Below are 12,833 nucleotides of genomic sequence, written 5' to 3'. Positions count from 1 at the left end.
TATTGTTTCAATCTTATTCAAGTTGATTCAGTCACGATAAGTTGTCTCCAATAATATGTACGAAAATAAATCTACCTTTTAATTAACATTTGCACTGTTAATGTCATTAGCTAGTATGTACAAAACAATGTGGAGATATTGATGGATAACTGTGTGAACTTCCTGAGTGTAAATGGGTCTCTAAATTGAGACTAAAGTTCTTCAACGTGTAATGCGCAGCATTCGCTGGGTTAGGGTATTCCCCCGATTTTAAAGGTATTACAAAGTTTTGGTATGGGGTCATGAATTCGGTTCAAATAAAAATATTGGAAGCATATGCGTTCCTACAATATTCATTGATCGTTGTCGCGGTTGAAATCGAGTCTGAAGTTATGAAATTATAAATAATAAACTCTTTATGTTGTATAGCTCCCTCTCAAGGTCAAGATATTAATTAAGCTATGAAACAATGTTTCTTGACTAAAATCGACCGATTAGCTATTCCCGTTTGGAAATTATATATCACAACTACATAATCTGAGATTGTCATAGTCGCAGCTATCATTGTACGGCCATAGGCGCTATTTGAAATTTATCAAAATTTACCGGGAGCACCGGTAAATTTTTATATTCAATTTTTTCTCGAAAACAGAAGTGTTTTAGGGGCTACTTTTTTTAGTGCTTACAATACATCCACAGTGGCATCCAAATATATCAAAATTGTAAAGATTCACTATCTACCCAATTTTCAAAATTTCCCAAAACTTTGTATTACCTTTAAGATGACTAATCACGCATACAGCACTCGCCTGATCATAGTACGGGTCTATTATAACAAATAGGGGAATACCCAAATGCTAAAAAGGTTCGAGGGTTTAACTTTGGTGACTCAACTTTTTATTTCAACAATAGCCCAGGTCAAACTGGACAACATCGTATGCGCCTACTGAACCAAACTAATACTTAATGTATTGTGCGATTTGTTTAAACTTACGAAATGGAGAATGACTAACCTTTCAATCTGTTATCAGAATCTTTCATCAAACAAAATGCTAAAATAGAAGAAAAATGGAATGACGCATCATGTTTCATCTAAAACGAATCTTACAAAACTATGGCCTAACTTTGTTTTCCTCTAGGGCACAGTAGAGATATCAACTAGAATTGTTTTGTTTTTATCGAAAGGGTAAAGAACAAAACTTCAGGCATTATCCTTATTTCAACTTTTTGAACTTTGGCCTACTTTTGTGACTCCCGATATTCTAATCCTCTGGAGTAGGTCAAAGTCATCATAGCCATGTTTTTTTTTTTTATATAAATTCTTTTCCCCCACATTTTTCCAATTCTTAAGACTTTTCTTTCTATTCTTCCATTATCACATCTCTGTGTTTATGCTTTTTTCCATCTTTATCTTCTGCTTTCATTTTCATTATAGCTTTCACCCTTTCACCTCTTCTTTCATATACGACATGCTTTCATCTTTATGATCTATACGGGGTCAGAGGAAAGAACGCAGAGAGGAAAATGGGGAGAGTGCAAACAGGAAATGGGGAAAGGGAGAACAAGGAGAGAGGGAAGGGGTGTAATGATAGGAGAGACAAGGAGTGAGGGAGAGAGAGAGAGAGAGAGAGAGAGGGGGAATAGAGAGTGGATAGAGAGAGAGAGGGAGAGAGAGAGAGCGAGAGAGAACGAAGGGGCGCCTGAGGAGAGAGAGAGAAAGAGGGGGGAATAGAGAGTGGATAGAGAGAGAGAGAGAGAGAGAGAACGAAGGGGAGCCTGAGGAGAGAGAGAGAGAGAGAGAGAGAGAGGGAAAGAGACATAAATAGAGAGAGAGAGAGAGCGAATAGGGATGGGAAGGGATTAAAAGAGATAATCTAGACAGCATCAGGATGGGGGAAGGACATACTGGAAGAAAAAGAGAAGAGAAGGGAAAAATAGCTTTAAAAATGATTAAGTAAAATGATAAGTATAATTATACAAATGTACGATTAATTAATGTGGAGGCCCAAACATGGGATTTTAACTTCCATTCGCTACAGCAATACTCTCTTATATTCCCATATATGGAAGTCAATTTCTCTGCCAAGTAGCATAATATAATAAACTGATAACCATCCGACTAATACAGTTTGTCTAATCGTCATTGCCATGCAATCTTGCCTTAAATGGCTTCTAACGTTTAACTATTCGACTTGCTGTGTGCGAGTATATGCATTTTGAATATGGACGTATAAGAGTGTACTGAAAAATTAAACCCATAATTCATTAGATATATATAGAATAAATATTCTTAAATTTGCATACTTATTAAAATGACGAGCTTCATGCAAGTATTGTCTATACCCCTTTTATCTCTGGACTTTGCGCAATCGCGATGTGTCATACACATTTAGAGCTTTATGCGCGCGCATTGCCTAATGTTTATTCAACAACCCTTGCTTCTATTTACAATACAAATTGACCGCCCAGTGAGTAATAGATCATCCCTTATTTGAACAATTAGCTAATATCTCCGAGGAGAGTGAAATTGATTATTGTTCCTAAATGTATAAAAGGGCTCAGCAAGTCTCCCATTTTCATCAGAACTCGACGGTTCAAGCCTTCACAGAAACTTACTACATCAACAGGTGCATCTGCATTCTTTCAACAATCTTGACAAGCCGAGAAGGTTTATTACCAGCAAACACACAATATATGCAATCTACTTCGGTTTGCAAGAAACCTACATCATACTTCGCATATCAATATTCGCCTTGAAATTTCGATAAATCTAAAGGAATTTAATATACTACAAGCTATTAACAGGTAAGATTATTAATTTTCTTTAATCCCATTTAACATTCCCCTTAATCAAATGTTTCAAATTGGATTTAGTTCATTGTGATTTTAAAAGTTTGAGTTGTCCGTTATTCACATTTATTTCTATGACATCAGTCGTAAACTATGAATTACTTCGTTTTTGTATAATCCTATTTTGAACACGCTTCGATGTTTCTACATGATATATATATATATATATATATATATAATAATAATAATAATAATATCGAATATTTAGGAGCGCTAAAAACAATAAGTACCATAGCGCTTACAAATACAAATATATGTAAAGAGGACAAGAAAGTACAGTACAGGAAGTATATCACATAGATCATTGGGGGAAAAGGTGAGTTTTATATATATATATATATATATATATATATATACATGGTATATATATATATATATATATATATATGACACTAGGGGCAAAAATATAAACATAAAACGATTAAACCGTAAATAGACTTAATCGAATTGAACGAGAAAAACTATTTTGCAATAAACATACTCAAAACACATAATCTGTTCCATACGAAGATTTTGCTGTGCGACTCTCAAAGTCGAACTCAACAACAACACCAACATCCAAGATGGCCACCTACGAAGATGACGTTGCAGCCCTGGTCGTTGACAACGGATCGGGTATGTGTAAGGCCGGCTTCGCAGGCGACGATGCACCCCGGGCTGTCTTCCCATCTGTTGTCGGTAGACCAAAGCATCAGGTAATATTAAGAATGATAAAACAAAGATTGAATGCTTTGCTTCATTGAATCGCTTTGTTTGAATGGAGAAATATTGCCTTTCCAATGAAGTGATTAGAAGAAGTTTTTTTTTCTCCAACCTTTTCAAAAAAATTCATGAAGAAATGTACTTTTCGCCAGGGCGCTGATAACTCTTGCCCAAATAGTCTAGTTTCGACTTTTTGCACACGAGCGAAGAGAGTAAGACAAACAGAAACAATTCCCGTACAAAATAATGTTTTAATCCTTACAATACACTAGAAATGGTATGTATTTGTTAATATTTACTACAACTTGTAGCACATTGGTGCCCGAATAATTATAAGATACCGATTTCCCGAAAATGTATATTTTCAACATTTTCATGGGGAGGGGTGGCTGAAGCCTTGAGCCCCATATCCTGGTTATGAACGCATGTGCTTGGTATATTCTTACAAATTTGTACCCTCTATTTAGTAATCATAAATTTCATAATAAATAACTTACAACAGAGATTAAAAAGTAACTGAATAACGTTCAAATGAACTTTTCTTTCTTATATTGTTACCAGATAATCATGGCTGGCATGGGTTCGAAGGACAGCTACATCGGTGACGAGGCCCAGAGCAAGAGAGGAATTCTAGCCCTCAAATACCCGATCGAGCACGGTATCGTCACAAACTGGGACGATATGGAGAAGATCTGGCATCATACCTTCTACAACGAGCTCCGTGTCGCCCCCGAAGAACACCCGATACTCTGCACTGAGGCTCCGATGAATCCCAAAGCAAACAGAGAAAAGATGACACAGGTAATAATCCATTTCCTCTCTCTCTCTCTCTCTTTCTCTCTCTTACTATTTGTCTTGCTCACACACAATTTCCACCTACCCCTCTCTTTCTCTCCCGTTCTCTGAAAATGTCTTGCGTTATTTGGTCACATGCTGAAGCTGATTAATGTGTTAATTAAAACAGGCGCCTCGTTATATTCAGGAAATGATTGTTTTCTTTGTTGATAATTGTTGATAATACGTGATCAAGTTTTTTTTCTTCAATATTGTTATTATACCCTGATTATTCTTGATTTTAATTTTTTTTTCATCATTACTTAAAAGCTTTAATTTATATTAAATATATATTCATTTCTTTCCACCTACAGATAATGTTTGAGACCTTCAACACTCCAGCTTTCTACGTAGCTATTCAAGCTGTCATGTCCCTCTACGCCTCAGGGCGAACAACCGGTACCGTCTTTGATGCTGGTGATGGCGTCTCCCATGTAGTGCCGATCTATGAAGGGTACGCCCTCCCTCATGCCATTCTTCGTCTTGATCTTGCTGGACGTGATCTTACGCATTATCTGATGGGGATTCTCGGTGAACGAGGATATTCATTTTCCACTTCCGGTAAGTTATACAAATATGTCTTCTATTAGTTTTAGCAACTGCAAAGTGTAGAGGAAAGACGGGAAAATGAACACCCCAAAATTCTTACTGGGAACACATTGATACAGTAATTACATTATTTAAGCTAATTCGGTGAACTAATAGGTGGCTATAACTGGCCCCACCCTTAAAAAACAATCGACTAATTTTCTCGGGATGTGACCCTTTAAGCAAACAAAATTGCACACGATATTCAGTATGATAATTCGTTCTTGATTAGCTTAGCATCATTTACGAACACTGTTGTCCTTTTAGTAAAGTCGTATTGTGTGACATTTTGTATAGTCACTTGGAAATCATTCACGAGCTATTTCGAGAATGAGGATGACCATGATAACCTCATAATAATAATTTTTCGGTTCTGAACGTGTTCGTCTTTTTCATCTCTCACCAACAGCCGAACGAGAAATAGTCCGCGACATCAAAGAGAAACTGTGCTACGTCGCCCTCGACTTCGATCAGGAAATGCAAACCGCTGCGTCGTCATCGTCACTCGAGAAGAGCTACGAGCTCCCCGACGGCCAGGTCATCACCATCGGCAACGAGCGATTCCGTGCTCCCGAAGCCCTCTTCCAACCGTCTTTCCTCGGCCACGAGATGGCCGGAATCCACGAGACAGTCTACAACAGTGTCATGAAGTGCGATATCGATATCCGCAAGGACCTTTACGCCAATACGGTGTTGTCTGGTGGCTCCACCATGTTCCCAGGAGTCGCTGACAGGATGCACAAGGAGCTCTCCGCCCTGACTCCACCCTCCATGAAGATCAAGATCATAGCTCCTCCTGAAAGGAAGTACTCCGTGTGGATCGGGGGCTCCATCTTGGCTTCTCTCTCCACCTTTCAGAACATGTGGATCAGCAAGCAGGAGTACGATGAATGTGGACCAGGAATCGTTCATAGAAAATGCTTCTAAACAGAATGATTAGGAAAATATTTTGAACAGGATTTCACTCCAAGATGACCAATGTGAGGCAGGTCGGTCACTGACAAATGATTTTCCAAACTTTGCCAAACAATGCGATGTTTTTGGAGTTTTTTAATACATATCCTGAAAATTCTAAAAGTGGTTTATTCCGAAGCAAAATACTCTGTCCTTACATAGTCTGTACATATAACATTGGTTCTTAACGTTGTTAGCCGCATACCCTCTCCCCTTCAGAGGGGACTTTACTCTCTCGCAAACATAGCGAAGTACCAGAGTTACAAGCAGCGAACTTGCATAATATTCAGTCGATATGATGGCTGAATTTGCTTCCCTTTGTATGTGAATGCAACTTGAAACATGTAATCATATCTTACATATCCTATCGACTATAGAATGAATTGAACAATCTTTTCTCCCACCAAGGCCCCCTAAACGAGTCGTAGTGAATCTTAGGCCAAGAACCACAGGGTCCTGTTTCATAAAATTTGTTATCAATAACAACTTACAATTATTGTTCATAAGCTACACTGTTAAAAATTTCACTGTAGAAATTACAGTAAATTACTGGCAACTTTGTTGCACAGTAAATTACTGTAACTTTGACATTACAGTAACTTCCTGTAAGTTTTTCAACAGTAACTTGCTGTAAGACATTAAAATACTGTAAGCTTACTGTAAAGAAATTTTCATGTATAAGGTTACAGTATTTATTGTAAGTTCTTCTTACAGTTAATTAATGTAATTTTATTCACAGTAATTTAAATGTATTTACAGTTATGTACTGTAAGTTTTTCTCTACAGTAAATTAATGTTATTTCTCTCATTTACATTAAGTTAATGTAATAAGTACAGCTTTTCTACTGTGACTTTAGCAGTATCATCCTGTTAATTTTGTATCTATTTCTCTCATTTACATTAAGTTAATGTTATAAGTACAGCTTTTCTACTGTGACTTTAGCAGTATCATCCTGTTAATGTTGTATCTATTTCTCTCATTTACATTAAGTTAATGTAATAAGTACAGTATTCTACTGTGACATTAGCAGTATCATCCTGTTATTTTGTTATCTATTTCTCTCATTTACATTAAGTTAATGTAATAAGTACAGTATTCTAACTTGACATTAGCAGCATCATCCTGTTAATTTGAGGAAAAAACAAGCTTTCTGAACACAAAAATCATTATTAAAGTCTTTATTGGGTAATCAACGCTCCATAAAACAAGTTTCTCAAATAGTGTAACATTATGAAAATGCTTGCAAAGAAACTATCAAGTAAAACATTAAAACAAGTAAAACCACTAAAAACTGCAAAAGTTCAAGTACTCAAGAATCTACAGACCCATAGTCATCCTTCCAGTATCTCAAAAATTCTTGAAAAAATTGTTTAGATTATACCAATTCTGAAATACACATAACTTGCTTAATCCCAACCAATATGGCTTTAAAAAAAATCATTCACCCGACCTAGCATTAATTTAATTATACGACAGAATAACACATGCAATTGTGCAGACATAGCGGCTTTAAGGCATTGATATGCTAAATCACAACGTATGGCTTAGGGGCACTGCACTTTCTTGGGTCAAAAATTATTTGTCGAACAGACAACAATATGTTCACTTTAAAATTCTGAATTGTAAAAAACTATTGTAAAGAATTATCTTCAATTGTAAACAAGACATATTTTATACACTTTTATCTTCCTTTAAAGCCACTATTAAACGACAACTACTATCAGAATACAATCAATGAAAAGTCTCCATATACCTGGCAGAATCAAGGAAAACTCTCTATACCTGGTAGAATCTCTCCAAAAGACATTACTCACTTTATCTTTGTTTAATTTATCTTTTGAACTAATACCCCATTTAATTTGAGTTGCTCTGTTATATTAAACTTGTAATCTTTAATACGTGTTTCATATTCTTCTGTATTTTTGTCTCATTTACATGCCAATTCTGCACAGAAACTTGTTTCAACTTCATGAGCTGTCATTCAATTGATTGATTGATTGATTTATTGACGGTAAAAGCCCTATTCAGCTACTCGGCTGGTTTACAAAGGGGCTGTGCAAAATAACAAAAACCGTAAAACATACTTGACAATAAGAAAATATACATGATATACAGAAATTAATGAAATAGAATTACCAATGTGCACAATGAACAAAGAAAATAGAAAATATGATCAATTTGTGTACATGTAAAATGAAAACATAAAATTATGAAATTCGTTTAGCTACAATATTGCTACGTATTAAATATGATAAAAAAACATATTACCATATGACGTAACATATATCGTAATAAAATATAAGTTACTTAAAAAAAATATATTATTATATAACTTGAAATATGTCGAAATAAAATATAGGTTACTTAAATATAGGCCTAATATTTGGCAAATTCATTTATTTCATGACTTATTAAATTTATTAAAATAAAGGTGTATTGCATGTACAGACTAAAATATATGAAAATTCACTAAGGTAAAATAATGCTAAATTGCAAGTAATGTAAAACATATTTTGGAAAACAGTAAGTAAACAATCAAGCAATGCTTATGATGACAAGGCTGCACACATGCCAGGCTCACAGAATACATGTGCTAATGCTTTGTCTAGGAAGTTCAATGACCGCTAGACACAATTTATTAAAAAAGTTTGGGCTCCCTGTAGTTGGTCTCTTTGCATCAAGGCTAAACACACGGCTTCCTTAATACCACGAAGTTACGTGACTTTTTTAACCTCCCTCACTAACAAAATATTTGATTTCAAATTTCAATTTTCACTTGTGATGTTTCATATTAAGTTCAATTGAAATGCATATTAAAGGTACATGATCCCTTTTGCAAGCATAACATTTGCAAATGTCTAAAAAGGGCAAAAAGACACAAATAAAATTTTAAGAAAGTGTGTGAAAGTAAAGGGTTCAGATACTCAATGTAAGTGGGATTTTTTTTTATTGATAATTTTGAAATTGATGTAGTATGTAGGCGCCCCTGTAATTTGTTCTGAATGTTAGTCTGTACTAAGATACACTTCTTATAATTATACAGAACATGTTATAAATTTTGCAAGAAATGACATTTCCAGTATATATATCTTAAGGCGTATTCAGACTGACTGGAAGTTCGAGAATACCAGGTATTCTGTGATCGGGAAATTTACCCTGATCTATCCCCATCAGTAAAGTACCTAGAGGGGAAACCCCCTTTTTTTCCAGAACAACAGACATGTTGCGATATAAAAAGTACCCCTATATGAGTGGATTCCATGGCCCATGACAAATCTCACTAGGATGGACTACTTTTCCGAACGACTGCACGAGGGTCATCCACGGATGGCATAAAGTTGCCCCCTTACATAGCTTACAAACGTACATGGGTATATGATGTCCATGTAGAGCATCCGTCTGATTAGTGTTTCAGCATGCACACTGTGTGACTTCAGCAGTAATCCATGGCATACTGCAAGAAAGAAGAGCGGAAAACAATACCTTTAATATGCATACGTACACATAACTTTTTATGTACAGCATTGACAGATTAAAAGTTATTTAAATGATAAATGAATAATAAAAAAAAAGATAAAGGACAAAAAATACAAAAGAAAATCGAAAGAAAAACATAAATTCATCAAATATAACCAGTTGTCACGAGCCTCCTGATGATGACTGTATGCGAAACCTTCAGCAAAAAAACATTTGATTTCACGGCTATGAATGTTACTATAAGTGAAATTAACATTCATTTGCGGTAAATGAAACTACAATAGATTTCTGTAAAACAAATTTACAATCCTTAAAGACAAAAATTACTGTAATTTACTGTTAGTATTTGAAGAACCTACGGTAACAGCAATTTACTCTAAGAAATGCAGTGATTTACTGTAGGAAAGTTTACAGGCAGATACTTTGAGTAAAAATTGATGGTAACTTACTGTAGATATAACCTACAGTTACTGTAAATTAAAATTACAGTGAATTACAGTAGACAAGTACTCAAAATTAATATGAAATAAAATTACTGTAATTTACTGTAAACTAGCAGTAAGTTACTGTAAATTACAGTAATTTTACAGTAATTACTCAGTAATTTTACAGTAACTTACTGCCAGTTACGGAATGGCCTATTTGGTTGCTATGACAACGCTGCGACCTTCAAAAAAGTAAATTACAGTAATTTTACAGTAAATTACAGTAATTTTAAAGTAACTTACTGTAAATTACTAAGTAACAGTAAAATACTAAGTAATTTTACAGTAACTTACTGTAATTTTATTTCATATTTTAACTTTTAAGTAAAATTACACTATGCAGCAGGATTGCCAGTACTTTGCTGTAATTTCTTCAGTAACGTGCTGTAGACTACACTACATGAGCTTAGACTTGTGCGTATTCAACTGATCACGCAGTGTGCTCATGATGGACTGATGCTGTAGTCGATCGTAGTGTGTGCGGTGTCCTATAAGTTATAAGTCTTGATGGTCTTGACGTTAGACATTTCCAATTTAACGTGAGCATGCATATCCATGTGCAATGGCATCGCATTGACAGTGACACTGTACGCTGGTACTGCAGTACAGTGTCATGTGCTGCACTAACACTACCGACTCTGTCCCACACACCACAGCACAGCACGTACAGTACACATATACCGTAGACGGAACAATTACAAACACAATCCCTATACTTTCCACAGTCTGACAATTCTTCACTTCAGCGGGATACAAATCAAATCATGACTCTGATAATTGGCAATCTGTAACTTACCTCGGATCCCCTTGGAATTGACTTATTGGTCATCAATATCCCAGCTCGAGGATCAGGACCAGGAACAGAACAGATTCAGATTCGTTGCTCAGGATCAGGCCGGCCAGCTCAGCTATATATCTCAGCTCAAATCTTTGCAGAAAATTAAAAATGGCGGCGCGGCGTGGCGGGCTAGCGCGGGAGCCAATCACGTGCAACGCATACGCGCATATGCAGCCGATCCGCCTAATGCGCATGTGCGCTGTATCCCACAATGCTTTTTGCACGCTCCTTTACACTAGCTTACTGTAGATATTTGTTCCCATGCTCTACGACACTGATGTTTACAGCAATATACTGTACAGCAACGTACTTATACAGTTAATTATCGTAAAATCGTTATTACAACATATTACTGTTGTAAATCACAGTATTTTACTGCATGAGTTACAGCAAATTTTTACAGTGTACTGAAAACGTGGCATTTGATTGGCTGAGAGCGAATTTGACATAAACTTAGCATTTGTTATTGATAACATCTTTTATGAAACAGGGTCCAGATCTAGGACATTACTGTGATAATTGTTTATTCATCATACCCCGATGACTTGTTAATGTACAAATTAAATAGATGTGCATTAAAGTGTAAATAACGTGTATAGTATTATTTTCATTTATTTTATTCTACAATTAGTTAAATAATTTTGGTTGAAATATGTTGTAGTACCAGCAGACAATATTATAAAATGTTTTGAACATTTCATATATATTTCACTTATTTATATTTGATAATCGTATTGGATTCGTCTGTTCATTTGATTAATTATATCGAAAAGATTTTAGGAATATTTCCTAATATGCAATACATGCAACGGCTATATATACCACCAACGTCATGAACGCGCTTGTTTGTCGATATACATATACTGTAAATGCTTTTGTTTTTAAAATATTGCTTGCATATACGTTGAATTTAGGCCTAAACAAAAAAGATGTTGTATTGCCCTTTAGGTGCCAAAACATGGGTCGGTCGGTCGGAAATCTTATTTTGTTTTATTACTTTTTTTCTTTCTTTTTTTCTCCCTCATTGGGATGATATTCTTCAGTTTTAAATGCTTTAATATTTGTTTTTCTATACAAAAAAAAGTAAGAAAAAAAAAGGCTTTTTTAAAAAGCCGACCCTAGATATCAAGATTTCGGGGTCGATCGCAAAGGGCAATACAACATCTTTTTTGTTTGTCAGGCCTTATGTGAATTAAATTATATATTTTCATTTTGTTTACTATTGATTACCTCGAAAGCTAGAATATTGTATATATTATATTTATGAAATAAATATCTAATATGTTAATCCGAATTTTGCAAAGACTATATATTAATCAACTGCACACACAGAGAGGGGGGAGTTACAGAAAGAGAGAGATAAATAGAGAGAAAGAGAGAGAGAGAGAGAGAGAGAGAGAGAGAGGGGGGTAAATGAGAAAGAGAGAGAGAGAGAGAGAGAGAGAGAGAAGAAGAACGAAAAAACAAGTCTGTAAATCAATTTCTTTGAACTGCATTCTCACTATTACTGGATGAATTAACTTTTTTCAAGTACATTTTTAATTTGGTCGGTCGGTCGGAAATCTTTTTTTTTTAAATACTTTTTCTTTTCTTTCTCCCTTTTTGGGCTGATATTTCTCAGTTTTTAACGATTTTTCCTCGTACGGAACGCAGTCACTGCACAGTACCATACCAGCATGGTAAATGCATGTCCTGCGCAGATAACCTCTGCTAATTGTTGATCTGTTTCAAGTACAGTGTCATTTTAGTACACTTTAGACTCAAATATTCAAATACACTGGAAATCACAGTTTGGTTGTATACATTTTACACCGCTCACAACTCACTAGTGTGTAATAGATTTATACTGCTTTAAATGGAATTTCATCTTTACTGTAACATCAATATCATTATCTACTAATCTAGTGTTTGCACAAAGTAATATTTGCCAAGATAATTGAAGTTTTATGCCAGATATGTGCACGATAGTTATATTGTGATATTGTTTGTTTATTTTTGTTTATATGCAGTTCTTATACTTACTGAATTGTCTATGAAGATACAGTCTACAGAGCTTGAATAAAGACTAATATCTAAGCAAGCTAACAATGGAAGTTACAAACTGATTCAGCCGAGGTCGCAGGTT

At 35.2% G+C, this 12,833-nt stretch overlaps 1 protein-coding gene and 1 long non-coding RNA gene across 2 annotated transcripts; one reads left to right on the top strand and one right to left on the bottom strand.

Moving 5' to 3' along the window:
- Nucleotides 1-2,730: 2,730 nt before the first annotated feature.
- On the top strand, nucleotides 2,731-6,400 carry LOC593068 (actin, cytoplasmic). The gene is made up of 5 exons (XM_030982901.1): nucleotides 2,731-2,784; nucleotides 3,340-3,524; nucleotides 4,093-4,332; nucleotides 4,680-4,926; nucleotides 5,363-6,400. The coding sequence occupies exons 2-5, from the start codon at nucleotides 3,393-3,395 to the stop codon at nucleotides 5,878-5,880; spliced, it is 1,137 nt and encodes a 378-aa protein (XP_030838761.1). The 5' UTR covers nucleotides 2,731-2,784; nucleotides 3,340-3,392; the 3' UTR covers nucleotides 5,881-6,400.
- Nucleotides 6,401-8,376: 1,976 nt separating this feature from the next.
- LOC115922988 lies at nucleotides 8,377-11,114 on the bottom strand. The gene is made up of 2 exons (XR_004063711.1): nucleotides 10,667-11,114; nucleotides 8,377-9,362 (listed from the first exon to the last, which is right to left on the bottom strand). It is a non-coding gene; the product is annotated as an uncharacterized LOC115922988 (long non-coding RNA).
- Nucleotides 11,115-12,833: the final 1,719 nt, after the last annotated feature.

This window comes from Strongylocentrotus purpuratus, unplaced genomic scaffold (genome assembly GCF_000002235.5).
Source record: "Strongylocentrotus purpuratus isolate Spur 01 unplaced genomic scaffold, Spur_5.0 spur5_scaffold_13, whole genome shotgun sequence".
NCBI lineage: Eukaryota > Metazoa > Echinodermata > Echinoidea > Camarodonta > Strongylocentrotidae > Strongylocentrotus > Strongylocentrotus purpuratus.
This window is presented reverse-complemented; position numbering and strand designations above follow the sequence as displayed.